The following is a 26,960-nucleotide window of genomic DNA, read 5'->3' as shown; positions in this document are numbered from 1 at the left end:
AGGCTCCCGAGGGTCAAGATTCTGCCCCTCACTGTCTGCATAACCTTCCATTTCTACCAGCTTTGGTGGATGCAGAAAATCCAGTTCAAGTCCTTTTTCTGTTACTTACTAGCTGTGCATCCACTGGAATCTGCCTGACCTCTGTATGCTTAAACTTCCTTGTCTGAAAAATGGGCATAGTAACACCTAAATCATGGACGGTTGTGAAGCTAAATGAGGCAATGTGGGAAAGTTCCTATAAGCTAGCTACAACTACGAAAATGTATAATGAGAAGTGGGATGACATGATCTGAAAGACCCCCTCCATCTCTTAAAGTCTGATATTTTCCCACCTCAAAGTCTCATCTACAGTGAAGCAGGTGTTGGAGATAGTGTGTCTTTATTCAGTTCATCATAACTTGTCTTTCAGACCTTATGCAAAGCCAAATATTCCTATAGCATCTTGAGCAACCCCAACCCGGGTGATTATGTGCTTTTGGAAGAGGTGGTGAAAGACACTGCCAACAGGAAGTCTTCTACCCCAAAGTCCTCCCAGCGTGTCCTTTTGGATCAGGAGTGTGTTTTTCAAGCTCAAAGCAGGTGGAAAGGTGCAGGAAAATTCATCCTTAAGCTAAAGGAACAAGTGCAGGTAAAGTGCAAGGTTATTCTTCTCTCTTCACAAATTATTTGATATTCATAACTACACTGTAATCAAATTCAGGAGCTAATGAAATCTAGGAGAAAGTTCCCGAGTCAAGGAAATTAGTCAGAAGAATGTTGTTTGGCTGTTTTCACTGTGTGGAAAGAAATGTCTTCCCCTCTGAGCTTACGCAGTCCTGAGAGGGGAGTCCTTCAGCCCTGCTTTCCAAAGCTCTACTTACTAGAGAGGGAACAAGAAAGGGCTTTTTCTCATACAGTGTCATGTGATTGGGGACCCTGGCTTTAACCTAATACCAATGGAAGATTCTCGTTTTCCACAGGCATCCCGAGAAGACAAAAGAAAAGGCATCTCTTTTGCAAGCGAACTCAAGAAGCTCACCAAGTCGACTAAACAGCCCCGAGGACTCACGTCATCTTCTCAGGTCTTGGCCTCAGAAAATGTCCAAAACAAGGAGGAGAAACCTGTGGGCAGCATGTCCTCCAGTGACACGATAGACTATCGACAGTGAGCAAGGGTAGCACGTTTTACCCAGGTATTCTGAGTCATTGCACTGTTCTGAAACGGGGGGTCAACTTACACTACTTTGTAAGACACAGTCTGTACACTATCGTTTGTCTTTTCCAAGAGGATGTCCCTGAGGCAGGTAGGAATGGTACCCTACAGGAAGAGGGCTCTGAAGATACACATCACTTCAGCACTGATAACTTTAGATCTCCTTATTTTGTAGATAACTAAAGGCCCCAAGAGGACAACAAACTTGCCCAAACTACAACAGCCTTATTTCATCAGACACAGAACTGTCTTAATTACTGGTAACTCATATGAACATTCTTGAAGGGCGGCTATGGGCCATTCAGCTTTTATTCCTTTGGATTTCTAGTTTGATGTTCTTCTAATTTAGGTCTGATTTACTCTCAACAACCTCAACTTCTTCTGCCTCAATTAAAAAATTAAAATCTAAAACAATTGGTGCCCCGTGTACACTTACAAAGAAAGCTCTTTCAAAACAGACGAGGCCAAATACAGGAAACTGCCTCCTCCAGAACTTTTGCACATCCCATTATCCCGAGTCAGGGCTTTTTAAGGTTCTGTACGCAAAGACGCATCAGGAAGAAATCTCAGCTCTATGGCAGCAATCCACATCACACAGCATCAGATAATAGTGAATATGCAGAGAATAGTGAAGCCCTGGGCTGTTCCAGACTCTGAGAAGGCTCAACACCCATTTTCTGTTGAGGTACCTCCGGTATCCCATTTTTAAAGTTCAGACTCACTTCCTTTCCTGCCACAGTGTCACCGAGACAGGCAGTGTCTCCGAAAGCCCAGTGAGCTTTAGGACTAAGTACCATGCTCAGCCTCTCCAACTTCTGGAAAATGACTCACAGTGGTAGTGGGTGTGTGAGCACACAATAAAGACAGGAATCAAAATTTCAAATATTGTTTTCCATATCAAGAACTTAGCATCAAATAAATCATAGGTGTGATACTGTTAGGCACACCTCTCTATTATAACCTCCGTAATGACAGAGTGAAATTACACTCTGCACATAAAGAGCCCTCAGTGTGCCAGAAGATTAGTAAGTACGTAAGAATACAACTCCACTAGAAATTTGACTTTAAAATAATGTGCTTGCTATAATGAGCATTACTAGTTGCTTATATTTTAGGAGAGTAGGGAGGGTGGTGGTGATTTAGACAGTTGCCTTTGGACTCAATTTTCCTATAGTAAGCAGATATTCAGAATCAGTCAATTGACCTCACATCTTTTGCTAAACTTGGGGAAGCTTCTCTTTATTTTTTTATTTTTTTATTTTATTTTTTTTATTTATTTATTTATTTTTGGCTGCATTGGGTCTTCGTTTCTGCGCGAGGGCTTTCTCTAGTTGCGGCAAGTGGGGGCCACTCTTCATGGCGGTGCGTGGGCCTCTCACTATCGCGGCCTCTCTTGTTGCGGAGCACAGGCTCCAGACGCGCAGGCTAAGTAGTTGTGGCTCACGGGCCCAGTTGCTCTGCAGCATGTGGGATCCTCCCAGACCAGGGCTCAAACCCGTGTCCCCTGCATTGGCAGGCAGATTCTCAACCACTGCGCCACCAAGGAAGCCCAGCTTCTCTTTAAAAGTAGCCATTGAGGAACCTCCCTGGTGGTCCAGTGGCTAAGACTCCGCACTCCCAATGCAGGGGGCCCAGGTTCGATACCTGGTCAGGGAACTAGATCCCGCATGCCACAACTAAGAAATGAATGCCGCAACTAAAAGAGCCCACATACTGCAACTGAAGATCCTGCACACGGCAACGAAGATCCCTGTGCTGCAACTAAGACCCAGTGCAGCCAAATAAATAAATAGATAAATAATAAATATTTTTTAATTTAAAAATAAATAAAATAAAAATAGCCATTGATATAATAATAGTAATAGCCATTGGTGCATCTATGGGAATATAGATCCCATGTTATTAATTTTACAAATGGTGCTTCGAAGAAAGAGCATTTGTGAAAAAAGAAGGGCCTTTCTGTATGTATATGCTCGTAAGAAAACAAGTTTAATATTTTTATTGCTGAGTGATATATTTCATGTTATTTGTTCTGAAATAGTCACCTCTAAAGTTTCAAGTTACCTCCTAATAATAATCTAAGAATTTCTAAACAAATAATTATTTAACTTACCCAAGTAGTTGACAGAAGTCCACCTTTTTTTTTTTTCAAAGCTGAACAGTTTAATTATGGTTTAAAAAAAAAAAAATCTTTCTAAAGAATGTGATGTTCCAGGGCAGAAATAGCCTCATGTTCCACCTCCCAGGAACATCATGTTCTACCACTGTGAGTTTATAGGAAATAGTGTCTCCCCCAAACCCAGTCACCAGAGCTTGGGTTTCTGTTGGCTGAACAACCTTAAACCTTGCTACACTATGAACGTTTCTGCTCCTTAACTTTAAAGAGACTAACAAGCCTATGTATTCAACTTTACAGGTGAAGATCATTGGGCAAGAAGTTATAAAGTCAAGAGTGAACATGATGGAAACAGCTATAACTTCCTTATTTTCATTAGACTTAAACTGGAACTTGATGATTTCTGAACTTGCGATATGAGGTCCACACTGAGGTCAAGCAAAATGGCACAGCGCTAGCTACCAACCAGTTTCCTGATGAAGCAAAGAAGCCCAGCAGATGCCATTTTACACGTGTCAACAGTTGGAAAAACCATTGCTAACCTTGCAATAAGGGTCAACAAACTTTGTAAAGGGCTAGACAGTAAATATTTTAGGCCTTATGGGCCATATGGTCTCCACTGCAATGACTCAACTCAGCTGTAGTGCAAAAGCAGCCATAGACAATACGTACGTGAATGAATGTGGCTGTGATCCAAGAAAACTATATAAAGACACTGAAATTGTAATTTCATATAATTTTCCCATGTAATAAATATTCCTCTTTTGATTTTTTAAAATCATTTAAAAATGTAAAAACTATTCTTAGTTCAAGAGCCACACGAAACCAGGTGGCAGGCTGGATTTGGCCCAAGGGCCATAGTTTGCTGACCTGACTTAGAAAACTGGGAACAAGATGCACAGAGGTATATGAAAACAAGCAGGCTAGTTTAGTCATACATTTTATGGCTGAGAATTGGAAGATTTTGGGCACTGCAAGTGTAAATATGTCCTATAAGATTCATTAAAAAGTAATTCAATTTAGTTTCTATATTGTGTACCATTGTGAATTCTGTAGTATTTCTTTTTAGCTACAGAATGATGTTGGGTTTTTTACGTTCATTGCTTATATATTCACAGACTTTTGGTTTCCATAAAATGAATTTAGAATAACATATAATATCTACTGAGTTGTGACATCTTAAGAAACTTAACCATGTTTTTAAAGCAAAAGTAGATTGAGTTGGTGTTTATTTATTTTACTAGGTTTGTACTGACATTGTACCTATATATTTATTATACATAGCTTTCTTGATATTGCTTGCAGATTAGAAGCGTTAGTGGTTCTATCTCACTATTTGAAAACAAATCTCCTAAAAAGAAAATGTATGCTCTGAATATCTGAAATAGGCCAGAATTCATGTAACTTGCCATTTAATGTAAATTATTTTTAAAACCTTGCTGTATAAAACTATCATGTACGTGTAAAGGATTCTTCTTATTCTTGGCATGAAGCAAATTATGATTTTTAAAATGAAAGGTGTTCTTCCTCTAAGTAAAATCCAAATTTTATCTTTCTATTGACATTAAAATTTAAGACGTTTTTCTTCAAATTATAAAACACACTAAAAATCCTAACCTTTGCTTTGAGAAGTTTTTCACCATAAAAAAATGAATAAAACAATCCCCAAGTTCTTTGCATACGCTAACAGAAGTGTTAAAAACACACGGCCCAGCTTTCATGTTATTGGAAGTTCTGACTGAGTCAAAGCTTTAATGCCAGAAGAACTACTGTTTGCTTGTCAACAGAATTCAGGCTATTCCAGTTTGATGTCGTTTGTACAGTGCTACAGGTTTCTTTTTAAATCAAATAATCAGTCTACAACAAACGTACAATGCTGCCTCATTTTTTAAAATATTCCAGAAACCGTAATCAAGTTTCTCTAAACTAAGAGGCATTTTTTCCTCTGGCTGGGCTTACTGTGTCATAAAAATTGGGTTACTGGTCTAACTGGCAAGAGTCAAGATGAAAACTGTGCAGAGTAGCGAGATGGAAAGCAAGACTGGTCTCACTAGGTTTATCACTTGACCTTGACTCTAAGCCCTGCAGCACCCCACCCCATGGCCCTTAGCACAAAATCTAAAACTTACCTCGAGACTGAAAGGGAGACTAGGTTTTAGCAAGTGAGTGAACCCAACCTCCGGCCTACGCTGCAGCCCAACTTGGTGGTTCATTTTGAGGTAAAAGGACATACTCTACTGTATTTGAGTCTTGGGGACTTTAGAGGGGACTACTCTACTATTACAGCTAACCAGCACAACCTGGTGTTTGCCAAAAGTAGGAAATTTTGATTTAGAGCTTCTCTGAATTATACAGTTATATTACTATAGCAAATGAAAGAAATTATCCTATTTAGAATGCATCTAAAATAGTCACCCACACTATACCCATTACTACTTCATACTTTCCATACCATTAAAAATTTGGGTAGCGAACTTTCATCAGTAAAGTCGATATGGAAAAGAATCTAAATATATACAAGCTGGCTGAAACCCCCACCAAGTGGGAGAAATGAAGGGTATGGTGCCCACAAGCACGCAGACCCCAGACCGGTCGGAACCAGAAGGTTGATGATGCCGACTCCCACTTACCTCACCATCAACCAATCAGAATGTCCATGAGCTGATGGCGCCTTCTTTGAACCATTACTATAAAACTCCTCACTAACCCCTCCAGGTCGGGACACGCAGTTTTGAGGGCATTAGCCCCCTGTGGCCCCCTTTGCCCGGCAAAGCAATAAGCTGTTCTTTTCTACTTCACCCAATAAACGAACAAATATGCAAGCTGTATTTATTACAAGATTTTGAAAAAAAAAATTTTTAAATGCTTCACTAAAAACAAAGGAGCATGAATTCTGTTGGGTGGTGCCACTTTTAAGATTATGATAGCTGGCAAGAAAAGATAAGAATAAGAATAAGATGTGTGATGCTGGAAAAAACAGATTAACTTCCTCTCAGTCACCTCCTCTGTAATTGTTTCACAAAGATTATATAAGGGTGTGAAGGAGTTGAGAATAAGTTTGAGGATAAATCTGCAGGAAGTAACAACATTATTTGGGAAGAAAGTGCCTTCTTAAAGGAACGCCTCTTTTCGTGTCATCCTTACCAAGTAAAAGTTATTTATAAATTCTCCAGCTGGGGAGAAATATGGAGTCTAGACTCAACAAAAGTGAGTCAAAAGTCAAATTTACTTTCACACAAAGGTCTCCCATCTTGATGGCTCTGGAGACACTGGAGGCTCATTAAATGAAAGCGGGCCTCCCCTATGGCTCCGTATGTACTTTTTTTTAAAACACATCTTCCCCTTCCTCTGTTCTCTCCCTTTCTAGTATCTCTGTAGACCTCTCCTCTTCTGCCAGACACCCGCAGGCCTTGCTTAATTCTGAAAAGTAATCAGAGCTTGCGTACTGGCCTGGTAAAACTGAATTAACTAAAACACGAAGCTCCACAACTCTGCTCCCATGCCAGTAAGGAGGATTTTCCTGGCTGGTGTCTGATCTTGAACTTGGCATAGTGAGAGGCAGCCTACAGGGAAAGAGCTCTCTAGCGGGCTGCCTCGAACACTTTTAGTTGCTTCTCTTAAATCAGCAGCAAGGCAAGAAGAGGAGAATACCTGGACCCTCCAAAAAGTTGTTAGAAAAAGAGACTGCCTCTTACACAAAGCCCAAACTTGGGTCAACATGATACAGTACATTGTTAACAATTTATATGTTCTCTGCCATTTCTTCCTATCAGCTTCCTAAATGCAGTCCTTGCATGATGGCTAAGGATTCTGACAGGAATACCTGAATGTTTTTGAAATACTGAATCTCCATGATTACCAAGCTGTTCGTACACATCTCTTAGATCCAAAACATACTATGCTCAAGTCTGCCATCCAGCAGGCCTCTGAAACCTTCCCTATTTCAGATGATACAGGTCTCTGAACTTTGAAACAACTCACTCTGACACTGAATTGGGTAATGTTGCGTTCAAAAAAATGTGTGAATGATCTGACTCAACATGCAAGGGCATGCAAGACTGAGGCTACGTCTTATGCCTATTATTACCCGACTTCACTTTTAAGTGCCTAGCACAGTGCTAAGCACATAGTAGGTGCTCAATATTTATCTAGTTAAAAAAATAGATATTAAGGCTATAGTTTATTATAGCCTCAGGGTGTGTGTGTATGTTATTATTAATGACTATAATATTTAGTTCTGAAAATGAAACTCATCAGTACAAGGCTACAGAAGTTAGTACACAAATATGTTTCATCCTCAAATTCATATAGGATATTCAAATACAAGATGTATAATTTTATGGTCCCATTGTGATTCTCTATATGTGTAACGAAGGTTAAAAGCATAATACAAGTGTGAAATAGTTGATGAATTTTTATTTTAAAATTGATTTTTCATTTAAACTATAGTTTTTGCTGCCAACGTTAAATATAAATGTATTTGTATATGTTTGGAAAATAAATGATTTGTGACATGTACTGGTCACTTGTGCTCCAACGGGGAAAGACCCCTTGGTCATCTAAACAAATATTCATAACATTCCTGGACTTTAATATCTAAAAAGTGCATTAAAAGCAAGTATTTATATAATGAACAATACATTTCTCACCATTAAATAATCAAGCCTAAAAAAATTGATCTTAAAAACACTTTTTAAAACCACATATAATATGCTAAAAGATTAACATGCGCTATTTAGCTGATATGCCCCACTCTGCTGCCATGATAAAGGAACTTTCTATTTTCATTTACTTCATGAGAAAAAAAAGAACTTTAAGCACTACCCTAGGCCAAAATATTTGGCTTCTACAGCTTTGAAGAAATAGATCTATTTAGTTGGACTGCTGTGCATTTTTTTTAATGCTCACAAGAATAGAAAGCAGAAAAAAGCAGCTGTTTTATTCAGCTATTCGCAGTAGAGAATATTTGCAACCTGGTCATTAAAACACTTATTTCATAAGCCATTCCTAGAATATGGCAATAGCTGTCACATAAAATACTGCTTTTTAATTATATTCATAAGAATAGGCATTTCATCTGTTAAAAAAAAAAAAAAGGGAGAAAAAAAAAAAAAAGCCCCTCGCTCGGTACCCTTTATCCTTAAAACAGAATGGTAAAGAAAGTCTCAGACTTGATTTTTTCCACCATCACCCTCCAGAGCATGTCAGAAAATGCGACGAACTTCGAAGAGACTAGAATCACATTCAAACTTTCTTTAAAAGTAGCCATGATGAGCACTCACTCTTTTTCACAAATGCCAAATTAGGTTACTTCTTGAAGCATATTGTCCAGTAAGAGCCAAAGGACCTGGTATCCAATTGGAAGCTATTTTTTTTTTCTTAAAACTTTTCATAAAAATATATACACTCAAATTTAGAATGTTTCTCACTTCCATCATGGTGGTACAATAAAAAAAAACATTTATTTCGTTATAAAAAGTATTTGGTTATAAAGAGTAACTGAATGGTAGAAAGCAATCTCATGGTCTTGATTTTCCTGTGCATATTTTCAGAATTGGGGCAGAACCCTGTGCCACACAAAGGATAATTCTTCCTCAAGAGAAGGTCCTAAATTAACAATATATCTTTATGTGCATCTGCACAAACACACAAATATACAACAAAGTCCCCTGACTTTTCATTCTTCTACTACCGTAGTGATGTTTCCAAATATTTGGTGAAATCCAGAGGCAACTGAGTAGCAACTTCACTACAATGTCTTTTGATTAGTTGACTTAACTCTTCACTTAAAAATGAATCCCCTTGTAAAACTTTATCCTGAAAAAATATTAAAAGTATGAGTTAAAAGTTTGCTTATGCCATAAGCAAAAGCCAAGCCTGAGCAAAGTTAAAAATGGCAACAGCTGACACCAAACTAACACATGAAACATAACGACAGGTGCTGGGTCAGGTCTTGGACATATCAGCCATATCCTACATTGAATGAAACAGTCTCCTGACTGACTCTATAGAATTCCAACCCCAGAAATCTATCCTACCATCAACTCCTAACACGAAACAAGCAAGTTGAAATCAGGTATTAAGAGACATATTAATTTAGTTATTTCATCCTTTAAAAAAAATAATGAAAAGTATCACATACCTTCCTTTTGGAATTTGAAGATTCAACAGGAGGATTGAATGTCATTGCTGCCATGCTATAAGCCTCAAAAAGTTCTGCAGCAGATCTATAATCACAAATATAAGAAAAGTAAAGATACCACCATATCTGTGTAACTTGAAAATATTTAGATTGTACCCAGAGAATTAGATTGTACCCAGAGAAAACAATTAGATTGTACTCATTATTCTAAACCTATATATAACATAATCCTGCTTTCGTTTTTGTTTCCTTTTTCTCATTAAAATCTTCTTTGTCCCAGTTTTATTTTCTTCCAGTTTTATTCAGATATAATTGACATACAGCACTGTGTAAGTTTAAAATGTACAGCATGATCTGATTTGCATACATCATGAAATGAATTACCACAATAAGTTTAGTGAACCTCCATCATCTCATATAGATACAAAATCAGTGAAATAGAAAAAAAATTTTTCCTCCTGATGAGAACTCAAGATTTATTCACTTAACTTTCATACGTAACATACAATAGTGTTAATTATATTTATCATGTTGTACATTACATCCCTAGTAATTATTTATCCTATAATTGGAGATTTGTACTTTCTGACTGCCTTCATCCAATTCCGCCTTCTGGTAGCCACAAAGCTGATCTCTTTTTCTATGAGTTTGTTTGTTTTTGAAGTAAAATTGACCTACAACTCTGTTAGTTCCTGTTACACAACACAGTGATTTGATATTTCTATACATTTCAAAATGTTCACCATGATAAGTCTACTTACCACTTGTCATCATACAAAGATATTACATAATTATTGACCATATTCCCCACACTGTACATTTCATACCTGTGACATTTATTTTGCAACTGCAAGTTTGTACCTCTTAATCTCCCTCACCTATTTCTCTCCTCCTCCTAACCCCCTCCCCTCTGGCACCACCTGTTTGTTCTCTGTATTTATGACTCTGTTTCTGTTTTGTTTGTTCATTTGTTTTGTTTTTTAGAGTGAAATCATACAGTATTTGTCTTTCTCTGACTTATTTCACTTAGCATAATTCTCTCTAGGTCCATCCATGTTGTTGCAAATGGCAAGCTTTAATTCTTTTTTTCATGGCTGAGTAATATTCCATTGTGTGTATATATACCTCACCTTCTTTACCCATTCATCTATTGGTGGGCATTTAGGTTGCTTCCATATCTTGGCTACTGTGAATAATGCGACAATGAACATAAGAATGCATATATCTTTTCTAATTATTGTTTTTGTTTTCTTTGGAAACCAACAAAACACACTTATATAAAATAAATCCTAAATCTCCATGTTATGACATCATTATCCAACTAAATCCACCTCAGAGAGGTCTGGTATACATTTAGAAATATAGGTCTGGACAAAAAGAAGGCTGAGCAAAAGCCCTCAAGCTCAATATGATCAAATCCCAACTCAACCAGTTATGTGAACGATACGCAACTAAGTGTAAGTTAGTCATGAGAGCATAAGGCATGGAGTCATCTTCCACGGATTTCAATCAGCTCAACCCTTCAGTTGTTTGCCTGGATTGAAAGCAAGGAAAGGCCAATCAGGACAGAATAAATGTCTATACCCATGCATGTAAATGAATCCTTAATGATTTGAGATTGGTTCACATTCTCCAAAGGAGATCGGCAAGGGATGCAATCAGGCTCACATCCCAAGCTCCACTCCCCAGGGGAAGCCCATCAAGAGTCTCCCTTCTCAAGCCTTTGGGATAAATCCATTCATCTTCCTCCAGAAAAGGAAACCTCTGGCATAAATGAGGCAAATGGTGAAGATCTCTGACAAAAACATACCAGAAAAGGATTGTGAAGAAGTGACAAAGAATCATTTTCTCCTTTTCCTTTTGAAAAACAAAGCTGGGGTACAGGTGGGAAGTATGAGGGATGAAAGAAGTAAATGGCCATTTTACTATTTAATAAGAGCAAAGGTTATCGCTATCCTACCCAGAAGGAAAAGGGTTTACAGGAAATTACAATTTATGTCTCATTTAGAGAGGGATACAGCTGACTACTGCCTTGTAAAAATATAGACCTGTTTCGTCAAACCTCTCAGTATTTCAAGAGAAGCTGGAAATGATTTTTAGGCGAATTCTTCCAATATTTAAAAGATACCAACCAATTAGATTCTTGTTCAAACTCTGAAGAGGCCAGAAAATCTTGCCTACAGGTCACTTGTCTGTGATCTCTGATTTAAAGAAACCAGTGGGCTTGCAAAGGAGGGGGAAAATCTGCAACAAAATATTAATTCTGAGTGATGGGAATATTATAAGGGTGTCATACCATTTTCTCTTCTTTTCTGTATAACTGAAGTATTTCCTAGTTGATTTTGTGGGGGGAAAAACGATAATTACTACTGTTTCAACTTCTCTGTACGAATTCTTTTCAGATCAAAAAGTTGTGGGAAAAGAAACTTCTTTTAGAAGGACGCTTTTCCCCATTTGGAAGCATGTAAGGTGAATGTTGGAAGTGCCAGTCCAAACCCTCACAGGTCGGGGGCACTGAACAGAGATGGCTGAGGGCCAAGGAGAGAAACTGCTCCATTCTGGGTGGCAGTGTTCAAAGCACTTCTTTCCTCTCCCTCCTCACGTCTCCCTTTCTTGTCCTAGCAGAACCATTTGGAGGGGGAAAAAAAAAAGGTTCTGTGGCTGGACTCATGGACCTTCACATAAAGCAAATATGGCATCATCTTATTAAATGTTGAACCTAAGTAATGAGCACATGGGGATTCACTATTCTTTCTACTCACCTGTATGTGTGAAACTTTTTATGACCAAAAAAAAAAAAAGGTTAAGTAATTACTCAAAACAAACTAACAAAATCACAGTCAGCAATGTTTTCTCTTTGGAATAATTCAGGAATATGAAGTGGACCAAGTCCAGATAACCAACCAGCACTTTACATTTTGAAATCTATTACTTTGTAAAACAGACTTCTCATAGTCAAAACAGCTATCAACTGAAATTTGCAGTTCTATAATAAGGCAATGCTAAATACTACCTTCGGCTCAACTCTGGTTTGAGTGCTTCTGAGCCTTCGGAAGGGGCTCCAGCGATGAGGTGAGCTGCAAATCTCTGCACTATGGGATGGTAATGTCGCTGAAGGGGAAACAGGACAACCATATTTTGCACGGGTCAATATTTTAATAAGACACTAGCTACACTTTAATAAACATTAATTTTTTTAAAAAACTACATATGCATATGTAATTCATTAGAACCACATACCTACAGAAAAAAAACAGTATCTTTGCTCACAAGATTCCAACACAAATCTGTTTGATGACCAAGTTACCAGTGAAGTAGCTTAGTCTTGCTTTTACAGTATGAAAAGAAAAATCAAAAGGCAATTTCTCTTTCAGAGTGAAAGAAGTTAGTTTACAACAGGTTTCCTGAAACATATTTCCACTATAATGCTGCTGTCCGCACTGTAGGATCACAACGTAGGTGAAACCCTCTTGAAACTGGCGGGCCGCAGGCCTCTGGAAGTCCCCCTGAATAAGACCCAATACAAATGTGCCTGATAACACATCTTCTATTCTGAAGAGTGTCAGGGAATGACTTCAAGAAATCTCACCCCACAATACTGAAATCATTTTCTGCTTCCTTAGAAAACGCATCTCAACATCTTAATAGTAAGAGCAAAGTGAAATGTAGAGTATTTAGACAGGAATTCTAGGAAAGGCAGTCCCAGAACAAAATATGTTAAGTTCTTTGGCAATTATAACTACTTGGGGGTAAAACTGAAAAAGCCCTCACAAAAAGGGGAGGGGGGCTCTTACCCTCAGCGCATGCAATTCCCAAAGAGCAGTGTTCTGAGCGTTGCAGTACTCAGGTTCATCCAGCTCAGGAAGGAAAACTCCACTACCCTGAGATTCATTGTCAAGCAACAGATCTGTTTTGGGGAAAGTCTGCAAAAATGTCACATAAAAAGAAGGATTAATTAAAGTAATATTATTAATTTTAAGAACGTTATTGGATTCTGTACTTTTACATAATTTGATTTTACAGTTACGTAAGAGCTATGAGCACATGCACTTTATACCTAGTCTTAATTTTTGCAATTTAAGTTTATTCCACAAGAGAACAAAAGAATATTAGCTTGCTTTGAAAAGAATTAATTTTATCTTGCAAAAGAAAACAGATATTCTTTCACTCAGCAACCCCACTTTTAGGAATCTTTCCTATAGAAATAATTACATTAGATACACTTATAAGAATATTCACTATAGCATCATTTATAATAGCAAAAAAGGAAACAACTTACATCCATCAAAAGAAAAATGCAAAGTGTAAAAGCCAGACTGCCTAAATTTAAATCCCATCTCTGCCACTTACTAGCAGCGTCACTTTAGGCAAGTTTCTTAGTCTCTCTGGACCTCAGTTTTCCCCATCTATAAAATGGGAACAATAATAGTAGCTACTTCACAGAGTTGTTATGAAAATTAAGTGAGTTAATTTTTGTAAAGCATTGTAACAGTGGAATTCACATAGTAAGAACTATGTAAGTATTTGTTAAACCAATAGTCATTAAAGAGACCAAGTAGCTGTATCTGTACTGACACAAAATGTGTTCATCACCATTAAGCGTTAAAAAAGAGTTGTAGAACAATATTGTATATCATAATCCCCTCTCCATTAAAAAAGAAAAAAGTTTTGTTGTTTGTGTGTGTTTAGTGTACACATTTATAAATGAATTTTTTTAAGTCTTCTGGAAGGATACCCACCAAATCGTAAAAATGGAGAGTGTCAGTAGGGGTGGCATGCTTTCCTTTTGTAATTTCATGTACTTCTTTTATCACCTTATCTTGTTACAAGTGTGAATTATTTTTATAATTAAAAAAATAATGTAAATGCGGGAAAAAAACATGCATCAAACAAAACACCATTGTTGCACTGTAAGAACTTAGCTCTATTCGTTTGCATCACTACTTACATGCATTAATATTCTGTTAGTTGCTAAAATGCCAATGCTTGAATTTGGAAGCACATGAAGAGCAAGGGTACAAAGGCGCTTGATGAAGGCAAGGGCCCGCTGCTGAGAAACTTGCTTTCTGCGCTTAGTCAGCATGACGTCAAGGCACTGGAGGACGATCTCAACACCTTCATTCGTAGCACCTACAACAGCAGATATACCCTTTGGGGCTGTTCTCATTACTTTTTCATCATGCAACTTCACTGAACTTTGGAAAAATCCAAGAGGAGCCTATCGCACCTGTCCCACATCATTTCCCTAACCGATGAAGCAGTGCCAGACTGCTCACACGGTGATGTGAGCTGCACTGCATCTCCAGTCAATTCCAAAAGTTCTCTCACTCCAAGTCTCACTTAAGGTTAAATACAGATGTGTGGCACTGGCAGGCCAGCATTTTATATACCTGCTCCTATTTCTCAATTTTCACTGACTATAATTCCAGTCACAAAATATTCTTAGAAGATAAAGATTTATTAAAGACATTATCTAAACATACATACCTGCATGTAACTTGAACAGTGTTTTGTAAAGATGTGTATAGAATTTCATTGGATCAATATTCAGAACATCACCTTTGAAATGAGAACAAAAATTAGGTATGTTAAAGCCTCCAAAGGCAAAGTAAACAAAACTTGATCAAGAAAATATCTTACCTTGCCCAGAAAGAACATGAAAAGCAGTCTGGACACAGTGAAGACTTTCTTGATAGCTTAGGTCCTTAAAATGAAGAGGAAAAAAAAAAAGGATATTAAGAATAATTACAATTTATATCTTAAAAAGTAATTCATTAGTAGAGTTACTTACACCAGACTCAATGAGAGAATGTAGAACTACTAATAAATCATCAAAAAACTCCACATTTATAAGGTGAGCAAACCTAGAATCAAACAAAACTTAGTTAAAAGGTAACCTAAAAACAGATATAAAGCAGTTAAAAATTAAACCTGACTTTAAAACCATATTTTTAATATTACTTATTTCAAAATGTTAGCTATGATGGAGATGATGGTGATTATCGATACTTTTCATTAATTCAGACTGGCCTCTTGGACAATTCACCCATGACTGGACACTATACTCAGCAGGAATATATGAAGCACTAAACAAACTAAATATATTTCAAAAATACTCCTAACCAGAGAAAGAAGTTGCTAAGAGCAAACAAGTTCTCTGAATCAAGTTGACCAGGTGTCCAACAATGTTCTAAGTCACAAAGGAGTCAGCAGTTACAGCTTCTAGGAAAATGGGGCAGGAAGAAGGAAAAGAGGAAAGATTTTGCTATTAATAAGAAAATGGACCCTATGAAAGCTTTAAAAAGAAAAGAAAAAATGTTGGAGCTAGTGTCTAGTTCAGGCTCAGCAATTAATTACCTATATAATCCTAGGTAAGAGCTGACTGTTCTGGCCTTCTATTTCTAAAAATAACTGAGATCACTCAATAGAGTTAAAGAGAAAGAATCATGTGAGCTACTAAATGTCAGAGGACTCTGTACACTATAAAATATCAGGCACCGAAGTAGTTAAAGTCAGGATATCTCTTCAATATTAGTGCAAGAGGCTTTGACACTGTAAATCTTAGAAGAAGGAAGGACCTCAGAGGTCATATATTCCCTGTGTGTTGGTACAACCTTTTTGGGAAGTAATATGGCAATATTTATCAAAATTTAAAATGATCATACTCTTTGACCTAGCAATATGTGCACACAAGTACATTGAAGATATTACCAGTGTAGCACTGGGGACTGACCAAATAAAGTATTAAATATCCATGACATGGAGTATTATGAACTTAAAAAAAAAAGTGGGTCTATATGTGCTAACATGGAAGGATACCCAGAATAACTGTTTATCCAAAAAAAAAAAAAGGAAGTTACAGAACAGTATACATTTTTTTTTTAATTTATTTTTGTTTTTATTTATTTACTTATTTATTTTTGGCTGCATTGGGTCTTCATTGCTGGGTGCGGGCTCTGTCTAGTTGTGGTGAGCGGGGGCTACTCCTCGTTGTGGTGCACGGGCTTCTCACGGCGGTGTCTTCTCTTGTTGCGGAGCACAGGCTCTAGGCGCGCATGCTTCAGTAGTTGCAGCTTGCAGGCGCAGTAGTTGTGGCTCGCAGGTTCTACAGCGCAGGCTCAGTAGTTGTGGCGCACAGGCTTAGTTGCTCCGTGGCATGTGGGATCTTCCCGGACCAGGGATCGAACCCGTGTTCCCTGCGTTGGCAGGCGGATACTTAACCACGGCACCACCAGGGAAGTCCCCAGAACAGTACACATTTGTGTGAAAGATTCAATTTGTATGAAAGAAGGCAGGTGGGCAGATTTACATACTGATATAGGAAGGAAGGGAACTTGTGATCTTTTAATTCTTAATTGCATTATTTGAATTTTTAAATGAGCATGTATTATTAAAAATTTGTTTAAATAAAGAAATTGGTCATTGGGACTTCCCTGGTGGCGCAGTGGTTGAGACTCCACCTGCCAGGGCTTCCCTGGTGGCACAGTGGTTGAGAATCCGCCTGCCAATGCAGGGGACACGGGTTTGATCCCTGGTCCGGGAAGATCCCACATGCCGAGAAGCAACTAAGCCCATGCGCCACAAGTACTGAGCCTGCGCTCTAGAGCCCGTGAGCCACAACTACTGAGCCCACGCACCACAACTACTGAAGCCCACGCGCCTAGAGCCCATGCTCCGCAACAAGAGAAGCCACCACAGTGAGAAGCCCACGCACAGCAACAAAGAGTAGCCCCCACTCACCACAACTATAGAAAGCTCACGCGCAGCAACAAAGACCCAACAGACAAAAACAAAAAAGAAAAAAAGAAATTGGTCATTGAAAAAACAAACAACAGGTCCTACCTAAGGTAAGAATAATCCCTTCTCTTTGAACCTCTGACGAACCTCTCTTTCAATGACAAGGATCACACTATCTTATAAGGCAAAGCATCTCATCACCAAATAGCTACAGTCATTAGAAAGTAATTTCTTCTATATTGAACCGAATTTGCCTTTTCTCTGTCTTCCAGACATTAGTCCTATTTCTAAAGCTGTGCTGTCCAACGTAACCACTGGCCATTAGGGATTTGAAATGTGGCTAGTCCAAACTGAGATGATGTGCTATAATGTAAAATATATACCACTTTTCGAAGATACATTATGAAAAAAGGCATGCCAAATATCTCACTAATGTTTTATCTCATTAATGTTTTGACATTAATGTATGTCAAAATAATATTTTAGATAAAATGAGTTCAACAAAATATATTTAAGTTAATTTCATGTTTCTTTTTCCTTTTCAATGTGGTTAACAGAAAATTTTAAATTTCTTATGTAGTTCACACTATGTTTCTATTGGATAGCACTGTTCTACAGGACAATACCTCAAATAATTGTAGAAAACTATCCTGACAACCATTATTCTGGCTCACATGCTCCAGTAGGTTCATTAGTGTTGACAGAATACAAAAAGACCTATCTTAAGAGGACCAGATTATGCAAGACTAAAAACTGACTACAGAACAGAAGGAAACCAGAACTGAGGGATGAACCCTAGGGGCAGCGAGAACTAAGTAATAAGTAGGAGGAAAGAGTTAGTGAAGGAGATTTTTAAAATAAAAGGTTTGAGATGAGAGAACCAAAAAAGTGCAGTGTTATGAACAGTTTCAAGGAAAAGCTGGTGACAAATAAAAAAGGAATGAGAACTAAGAAGGACACCGGGTCATCATTAGTGTACCCTGTTTAAAATTCATGGTTACCTCGGTCTTATTTATTTAGAAAGAATCTAAAAGGCTTCAACCTACACCGCCCTTACTTGGCAAGACCTTCCAGAACTGCTGGCAGGAGAGGTGACCTCTGGGCCTTCTTCAATATTCTGAAGTAGGTCACAAACACGATATTCAGAGTCTCCGTGTGCTGCAGAACAGACAAAATGACTTCAGTATATAACCTAGTATACTTTCTCCCGAGTTACCACAACTACAGCTTTCAAAACTCAACCTTTTCTGTTCTTTCCCATCACTCCCCACTATTCAATCCTAAGAGCTTCAACAAAGCAGAATGAAGATACACATCCTGTGATTTCCTAAAACTAGCATCATCGATCACATTATCATTTCTTACACATCATGTATCTAAGCCTCATGAAATAAATCAAAGTCATACAACCACAAGTTGAAGCAATAAATCTCTAGTTGAAATCATTTAACAAAACATTTTAAAAGCATGAGAATACATGAAACTGCCTACCAGTTTAAGTTTTTTCTCAGAACTCTCCGAAGCTTCTGCCTCCCGAAGCTCTCTCTCTAGTTTCTCTTCTGCTTTCTTCCACTGAAAATAGATTAAAAAAAAAAAAGAGTATACCACTGAATGAAAAAGCTAGCTTCAGAGAGGCATTATGTCAATATTATGAAACACACACAATAATACCACAGACCGTCTACAGATACAAATATAAGCAAAAATTTTAAAAATGGATAAGAAGCACCCATAAACCAAATTTATGACAGTGGCTGCCTCCTAGGAGGAAGGGAGAAGAATGGGACTGGAGAAGGGACAAAGGGACTCCAACTCTATCACCAATGGTTTCTTTCTTTTCAAGAAAGAAACTGAAGTATATTAATATTTGCTCAATCAAAATGGTAAATACATGGGATATATTATACTACTCTCTGTAGTTTTCTGTAATTTAAATTAAATTTTTTCAAAAAAAAAAAAAAAAAAAGAAAGGAAGGAAGGACATGCTGAGCCCAGAAATAATTCTTATTGTTAAATCATCTATAATGTGGAAACCAGTCATCAACAATGCTTCCCAAACTCATTTACATACAATGCATAAAACCAGATACTATACAGAAATTCAACAGAAAACCAATTTTTTTCCACTCCCTTATGCTGTTAGAGCAGCAAACAATGGTTGCTAAGCTGCCTGAGACACTGGGGACCGACTGAGGAATGGCGTTTCCTTCCCTCACATGAAGTTGTTAAAGAGCTGCTTATTGGGTCTTTGTTTCCCCACTGTAGCCACATACATGCTGTTCCTAACAGGCACATCCAACTTATATTAAGATAGTATGGTATAAATAATTTAAATATTTACCTTCATTTGTTAACAATCATTAAGTCTATTTTGATATTCCTGTCTTGTTTTCAAAAGTTATTAGACACATTCAAAGATGGATATCCCTGGAAATTATTTTTTCCTTTGTTTTTATAACCCATTTGATAACCCTAATAAACTGTTTAGAAATGTTTTGAGAAGTGATCATAATAATGGTGGTGGTGGTAACTAATGTGTATAAAGTGTGCCCAGCGCTGCACACTCTAAGTGCTTTTCCTATGTCATTATATTTAAACTGCACAATCACCTTGCAAAGTAGGTGCTATTATTAGCTCCATTTCTCAGAATATTAAAAAAATGTTTCCAAAGTCTCATAGTAAATAAACAAAAGCCTGGAATTTCAACCTAGTTTTCAAATACAAACCAACAGAGAAAGGAGATTCGACTAAAACCTACTTTGTTGCCAACTTCACATGAATGCATCCTTTCTGTTAAGGAAGGAATCTGTGTTATCACGATGAATCTAAGAGGATCTCAAAAGCCAGCATGGGGACTTCCCTGGTGGTCCAGTGGTTAAGACTCCATGCTTCCAACACAAGGGGCGCGGGTTAGATCCCTGGTCGGGGAACTTAGATCCCACATGCCGAGTGGTGCGGTGTGGCCAAAAGAAAAAGCCAGCAGGGCAAGAAAACCTTTTCATCTACTGCTCTCTTTGCTAATGAACTGTCTGTTTAAGTTGATTTAACAAAACATTTCTTTGCAATAACTGGGGAAAATAAAATTCTCTAAATATCCGATTTTAAAATATTTATATTTATGACTTAACTATGATTTTTACCTGTGCCTATGATTTTAATCAAAAATCAATTAAAACAAAAAAGGAAATCAATCAAACCTTTCTCTGCATTCTTGATAGAGTTTTTCTCTTTTCCTTGAAAGTCATGAACTTTTTTTGTTTATTAATATCCTCTGTATCTTTTTTCACTTCTACTTCTTTGATCCTTAGGCACAAGAATGTTTTTAACATCTATTATTGAAGAAAACACAAATACACAGCTTAATATTTATATTGCCCTCAAATACTTTAAACAGAATAAGCATTCAACAGTGTTATTCCTTCCTTCATGCCAAAAAAACCCAAAAAAACAAAAAACTTTGAAACATCTTTTATCACATTTTACACAAAGTTCTATTATCTTTTTGTTAAACGTATTCGGTAATTTTTGTCTATGAAAGGACACTAGTATTTGGCTAAATACACATAACATTACTTTGCAGTGGAATAAGAACAAGGAAGAGAGAACACTACCTGGCACTGGTAGATAGGATTACAAAGAGTAGACAGGTCAGAAAAAGGTTTGGACCAGTATGGGAGAAGAGGATATTTATTAGACATTTCTAAACCAGCTTTAAATTCCCAAACCAGATTCAGTTTTGCAGTTAACAGTTCTAATCTTTTTTTCCCAACAAAAAAAATAACATGAAGACTAGTGTTATTAAGACCACTTATTTTTCTTCAGGCCAATGAGTCTCCAACTTTAGCAAACATCACAATCACCTGGAGGGCTTGTTAAAGCACAAAAAGCTAGACCCCATCCCCAGAGCTTCTGATTCAGCAGGTCTGCAGAGGGGCCCCAGAATTTGTGTTTCTTATCACCAACTGATGATGGTCCAGGGACCACATGTACTATTGCCTTAAGCCATTCAAAAAAGTTCAGAAACTAATTTAGAAACTGATGTATTGTGTGCTACAGCAACCATCCAAACACAAAGACAAAAGGGGTTTAAAATCCTACGTTTTCTGGGGAAGAAACCACTCTACTGACCTGCAGTCACAGCATTATTCTTGGAGGAAAAAAGAACTACAGGTTTGTATTCTTTTGAGGTTCCAATATGTACATTTGGAAGAAAACTGAGAACTTCATTTAAAGCATGTAATGAAAACAAGGAAGAACTAAAAGCATAAACAATGAACCTGAAGTCACTCTAGGTCTCAGAAAGATTTGAGTATTTTGTAGGTATTCTATGTGCTCATAAAATATCACCCACAAATGAAAAATAACTCCAAGTCAAAGAATGCGGCACATGGTCAACTAATCTTTGGTAAGGGAACCAAGAATACACAATAGGGAAAGAACAGTCTCTTCAATAAATGGTGTTAGGAAAATTGGATATCCACATACAGAAGAATGAAACTGGACCCTTATCTTACCAGTCATAAACATTAATTCAAAATGGAATAAAGACTTAAATGTAAGACCTGAAACCATAAAACTCCTAGAAGAGAAAACATAGAGGCAAAGCTCCTTGACATTGGTCTGAGCATTAATTTTCTAGATATGACACCAAAAGCACAGACAACAAAAGCAAAAACAAACAAGTGAGACTACATTAAACTAAAAACCTCCCACACGCAAAGGAAACCAGCGACAAGATGCAAAGGCAACCTATGGAATGGCAGAAAATATCTGCAAATCATGTATCTGATAAGGGGTAATATCCAAAATACTGAGGAACTCAAAACAACTCACAGCAAAAAACAAATAACCTGACTTGAAAAAGAACAAAGGACCTAAAAACACATTTTTTCCAAAGAAGACAAACAACAAATGACCAACAGGGGGCTTCCCTGGTGGCGCAGTGGTTGAGACTCTGCCTGCCAATGCAGGGGACACGGGTTCGGGCCCTGGTCTGGGAAGATCCCACATGCTGCGGAGCAACTGGGCCCGTGAGCCACAATTACTGAGCCTGCGCGTCTGGAGCCTGTGCTCCGCAACGGGGTGGGGGCCGCGATAGTGAGAGGCCCGTGCGCCGCGATGAGGAGTGGCCCCCACTTGCCGCAGCTGGGGGAAGCCCTCGCACAGAAGCGAAGACCCAACACAGCCATAAATAAATAAATAAATAAATAAAATTTTAAAAAATGACCAACAGGTAAATGAAAAGATGCTCAACAGCACTAATCATCATGGACATGCAAATCATAACCACAGTGAGATACCACCTCACACCTATTATAATGGCTATTATGAAAAAGACAAGAAATAACAAGTGTTAATGAGGCTGTGAAGAAAAGGGAACCCTTGTACACTGTTGGTGGGAATGTAAATTGACACAGCCGTTATGGAACAGTATGGAGGCTCCTCAAAAAATTAAAAATACAATTATCATATGATCCAGTAATCCCCCTTCTGGGTATATATCCAAAGGAAATTAAATCAGTATCTCAAAGAGATATCTGCACACCCATGTTCACTGCAGCACTGTTCACAAAAGCCAAGATATGGAACCAATCTACGTGCCTGCCGGAATAAAGCAAATGTGGGATATACATACAATGGAATGTTATTCAGCCTTAAAAAGAGGGTCCTGTCATCTTTGATAACATGGATGAATGTGCAGGACATCATGCTAAGTGAAATGAGCCAGACACAGAAAGATCAATACTGTATGATCTCAGAAAGTCGCACCCACAGAACCAGAGAGTAGAATGGTGCTTGCCAGGGGATGGAGGAAATGAGGAAATCCTGGTCAAAGGATACAAGCTTTCAGTTATAAGGTGAATAAGTTCTGGGTAATAATACTGTATCATAGACCTGAAATTTGCTAAGAGAGTAGATCTTAAGTATTCTCACCACAAAAAAAAGGTACCTATGAGAGGTGATGGATGTGTCAATTAACTTGATTGCAGTAATCATTTCACAGTATATACATATATTAAATCACCACATTGTATCCCTTAAAAAAAATCACATTACTGTACAAAGTATATAGACACCAAGCAAACAAACAAATACCAAGAAAGTAAAGAAAGCAGTTTATATTCTAGCATCATTAAAATGAAAGTGTTTCCCTATGGCCAATTTCATGTTCAAGCCTTATTCCCTGATTACTCTAAAATTCTGAGTAATACTTAAGCCCAATATTTGTAATTTTAGCAGTTCAACTAAAGTTATCAGCTACAAGGGATGAAAAGAATTTGACGGCAAAGGAAGAAGACTTCAAAATAGGAAATAGGAAAATAGGAAATAAAACAGTAAAAAAAAAATCAGCTTAACAATCAAAACTATATGACTAAAACTTAATGAAAATATCTAAGACCCAAATGAAGAAAACTATAAAACTCCACTTAAGCACATAAAAGAAAATGGCAAGATACTTGATATTCTTGAATATAAAAAAAATCAATTCTGTAAAATAAGTAATTAAAATGTAAAACTTCTATAAAGCAAAAAGACAACGGCACAAAATTAAAGGACAGAGCAACAAATAAATATTTGCAACTTATATTTGCAACAGAGACTTAATATCCTTACTATGTAACTTAAGCTCAACAAACACACAGAGCTTTTGTTTCTTTTGTTCACTACTTTATCTCCAGGACCTAGAACAGTGCCTAGTACATGGCTCATATTTATTCAAATATAGGCACATTTTAAAAATTATTACATGTCTTTAAGAAAGTCAAATACCTGAGGAGAAAAACTGGTAAACAATACAAACAGGCAAAAAATTCAAATGACTAATAAATGTATGAAACGAAGTAAAACCTCACTAATAAAAATGTGTAAACAAAATAATATACATTAATTTATGTAATTTTTTACCTACCAGACTAACAAAGATTAAAGAGTAAAAATATTCAACACTGGGTAGGTTGTGGGGAAACGACACTCCTATCACTAACAGGAACACAAGTGATCAAATGTTTTTGGAGGACAATTTGGCATGAGCTCTCAAATATTTAAATGTGTATACTGTTGGATCCAGTATCCACAGTTTAGAAATTTAACTCACAGAATACTCACACAAGTGTGAAAAAATAACGTGGCCAAAACATTCTTTTCTATGCTGACTGTAACAGCAAAAATCTAGAAACAACTCAGCCATCCATCAAGTAGGGACTATATATTATTCACATAATGGAATACTACAGCAGACGTTAAAAAGAATGGGATAGCCCTATACATTAGTCCACAATACATTAAGTGAAAACAGCTCCAGAATAGTTTCCAAAGTATAAACCCATTTTTTAATTTTAAAATACAAAGTATGTCTCTATCTGCATAGAAAAACATCTAGAAGGATACAAGCCAAACTGTTATGAGCAGTTACTTCTGGGGAGCACTTTCACTTTATACTTTACACATCTATAAAAAATAAATTCCTCATAACAACTGAAAATTAACTTCGTAATTTCAAAACAAACACAATACAAAGTGAGAAAAAAAAGGCTTACCTCTGGCCTAACTTCATAATTTCTGCCTTTCACAAAACCAGAAATCACTTTAATTACACCCAGTGATGCTTGGCCTAATTTATCTTGTTTAAAGAGTTTCTTTACTGCTTCACAACACATTTCAGATATCTGAAAAATAAAATGTTACACTAAACCAGTGTTTCTCAGCCTCAGCAGTATTGACATTTGGGGCCAGATAATTCGTTGTTGTGGGGCCCTGTCCTGTGCATTGGAGGATGTTTAGAAGCCTCCCTGACCTTTATCCACCAGAAACCAGCAGCAACAATCCTCCACCACCATAGTCGTGACAATCAAAATGTGTGCAGACAGCCTGAAGAAGAGGGCAAAACCACCTCCTATTCAGAACCACTTCACCAAGCTTACGTTCAAACAATTTTCTTGAAGAGACAGTATTTAACAAAGGACCCCATTTTAGCAATAAATAATAGCGCCAAAAGAATTTTGAGAGAGAGAAAAAAAATAATCACATCGTCTATGATTTTCTGTTAAGGACAACAGCAACAAAAGCAACCCACCAATTTTGACATGTCATTCATGAGAGGGACAACCAGTACAATGATGTTATTGTGGAAGTTGAAATGAGGCAGGGCCACCAGCAGCTCACACAGGCTCTTCACAGCCACCTCTGCCAGTCCCTTGTAGGCCTTTAAGGAAACCACATTACTTTTCTTCAGCTTCCTTTGCTTCCAATCTAATCAAGAGATAACTGTAGTTACTTTACTCATCGGCTAAAATTTCAATTAGTTTGTTTTACAGTAATAAGCAGTAATATGAAAATTCAACATACCATGTGACTTCTTAAATATGAGCTGTCTACACTTAGACACAAGTACAGATGTTACCATTAAATTTGCCTACCATCATCCTTGCCTACACTTAGACACAAGTACAGATGTTACCATTAAATTTGCCTACCATCATCCTTGTCTACACTTAGACACACGTACAGATGTTACCATTAAATTTGCCTACCATCATCCACCCTCTGACTAACCACAATTACAAGAATCTTGGCTTTCCATAGGCATCATTTCCCCTGGCTTCTTGTTGATGCTCACTGTAGTATCTTTACCCAGGAGGTCCAAAAAAAGTTTAATTTCTCCTTCAAAATAATTGATGATTCACAGTACCTCTTTTCTAGAAACTTCTACATACATATTCTGTTACTGTAACACAGTATCTTGAATATGAGGATATGAAAATACGCTGATTTTTTTCTAGAGTAGGTTCAAGACCTCCTCCTACATCATACACAACCAGAGATGAGAAAGACAATATAGAAGACAGTGTCTTTGCTTCATTTTATTTTATTTTATTATTTATTTTGTTTTTTTGGCTGTGCCGTGCAGCATGCGGGATCTTAGTTCCCCAACCAGGGATAAAACCCGTGTTCCCTGCAGTGGAAGCGTGGAGTCCTAACCACTGGACAGCCAGGGAATTCCCTAGTGCCTTTGTTTTAAACTTGCTTCTCATATATGTGATTTTTCCTCAGACTGTATTCACCATAAGTAAGAACGATACCTTCTATTTACTTAAAACTGACAAGACTTTATAATGGATGGGTGAATGGATACACAAAATGCAGTGTATACATACAATGGGATATTATTCAGCCTTAAAAAGGGAAGATAATGTTGACACATGCTACAGCAAGATGAATCTTGAAGACATTATAATAGATAGACAGACAGGTAGATAAATAGGTAAATAAATAAATGCTAGCATGTAGGTTCCAGTCGGGATGCCAGAGCACAGAAGCAATACCCATGCCACCCACCCCACCTCCATGTCGTTACTGGGCCGACAGATTAAGTAGCTCTGTTGCAGCTGAGCTAGCAGCTGGGTGATCCTTAGACCCAGCACTGAGTAAAGGAGCCCAACTGAGTCAGGTGAAAGCACCTCGCCTTGGCAATGAACTCTCTTCCCCATTCATGCCTGAATGTCTCCCATGTCCTTCCTCTTCTGAACGAAGAGAAAGAGAACAGGGTTTGATAGAAGAGTTTATCATCCCGATAATGTTAAGTCCATTTTCAAGGCACTCATTACAACCAGTTCACATTATCTTTCTCCCCTGACTACCCCCTTCAAATAAAAACCAGTAGAATATATAGGTAAGTGCTACTCTCTCACTTCGTCCCAGCCTACCCTTCCCCCTCCCCTTGTCCTCAAGTCCATTCTCTATGTCTGTGCCTTTATTCCTGTCCTGCCCCTAAG

The 26,960-nt window shown here is 37.5% G+C and overlaps 2 protein-coding genes across 9 annotated transcripts in view; one reads left to right on the top strand and one right to left on the bottom strand.

Annotated features, from left to right (window-relative positions):
- The window catches only part of PLCE1 (phospholipase C epsilon 1), a 315,814-nt gene extending 308,083 nt beyond the window's left edge, over window positions 1-7,731 (top strand). For 5 of the 6 annotated variants that reach the window (XM_059900486.1, XM_059900488.1, XM_059900489.1 and 2 more), the window contains 3 exons: window positions 410-628; window positions 960-1,172; window positions 3,609-7,731. In XM_059900486.1, coding sequence (XP_059756469.1) covers window positions 410-628; window positions 960-1,148 — 408 coding nt within the window. In that variant the 3' untranslated portion in view covers window positions 1,149-1,172; window positions 3,609-7,731. Of the gene's footprint in view, window positions 1-409; window positions 629-959; window positions 1,173-1,367; window positions 1,453-3,608 lie in introns of all 6 variants that reach the window. The other variant, XR_009498041.1, reaches the window with a different exon arrangement.
- The window catches only part of NOC3L (NOC3 like DNA replication regulator), a 41,818-nt gene that overhangs the window by 2,021 nt on the left and 12,837 nt on the right, over window positions 1-26,960 (bottom strand). For 2 of the 3 annotated variants that reach the window (XM_059900491.1, XM_059900493.1), the window contains 13 exons: window positions 25,262-25,437; window positions 24,726-24,854; window positions 20,385-20,516; window positions 18,679-18,759; window positions 18,245-18,345; window positions 15,242-15,314; window positions 15,091-15,154; window positions 14,938-15,009; window positions 14,399-14,580; window positions 13,245-13,373; window positions 12,464-12,561; window positions 9,451-9,535; window positions 8,752-9,125 (listed from right to left, as the gene is read on the bottom strand). In XM_059900491.1, the coding sequence (XP_059756474.1) occupies window positions 8,997-9,125; window positions 9,451-9,535; window positions 12,464-12,561; window positions 13,245-13,373; window positions 14,399-14,580; window positions 14,938-15,009; window positions 15,091-15,154; window positions 15,242-15,314; window positions 18,245-18,345; window positions 18,679-18,759; window positions 20,385-20,516; window positions 24,726-24,854; window positions 25,262-25,437 (1,451 nt within the window). In that variant the 3' untranslated portion in view covers window positions 8,752-8,996. Of the gene's footprint in view, window positions 1-8,751; window positions 9,126-9,450; window positions 9,536-12,463; window positions 12,562-13,244; window positions 13,374-14,398; window positions 14,581-14,937; window positions 15,010-15,090; window positions 15,155-15,241; window positions 15,315-18,244; window positions 18,346-18,678; window positions 18,760-20,384; window positions 20,517-24,725; window positions 24,855-25,261; window positions 25,438-26,960 lie in introns of those variants that run through there. The other variant, XM_059900492.1, reaches the window with a different exon arrangement.

The sequence above is a fragment of the Balaenoptera ricei genome, chromosome 16, assembly GCF_028023285.1.
Source record: "Balaenoptera ricei isolate mBalRic1 chromosome 16, mBalRic1.hap2, whole genome shotgun sequence".
Taxonomy (NCBI): Eukaryota; Metazoa; Chordata; class Mammalia; order Artiodactyla; family Balaenopteridae; genus Balaenoptera; species Balaenoptera ricei.
Note: the sequence above shows the minus strand (reverse complement) of the source record. Positions and strands in the feature narration are given on the sequence as shown.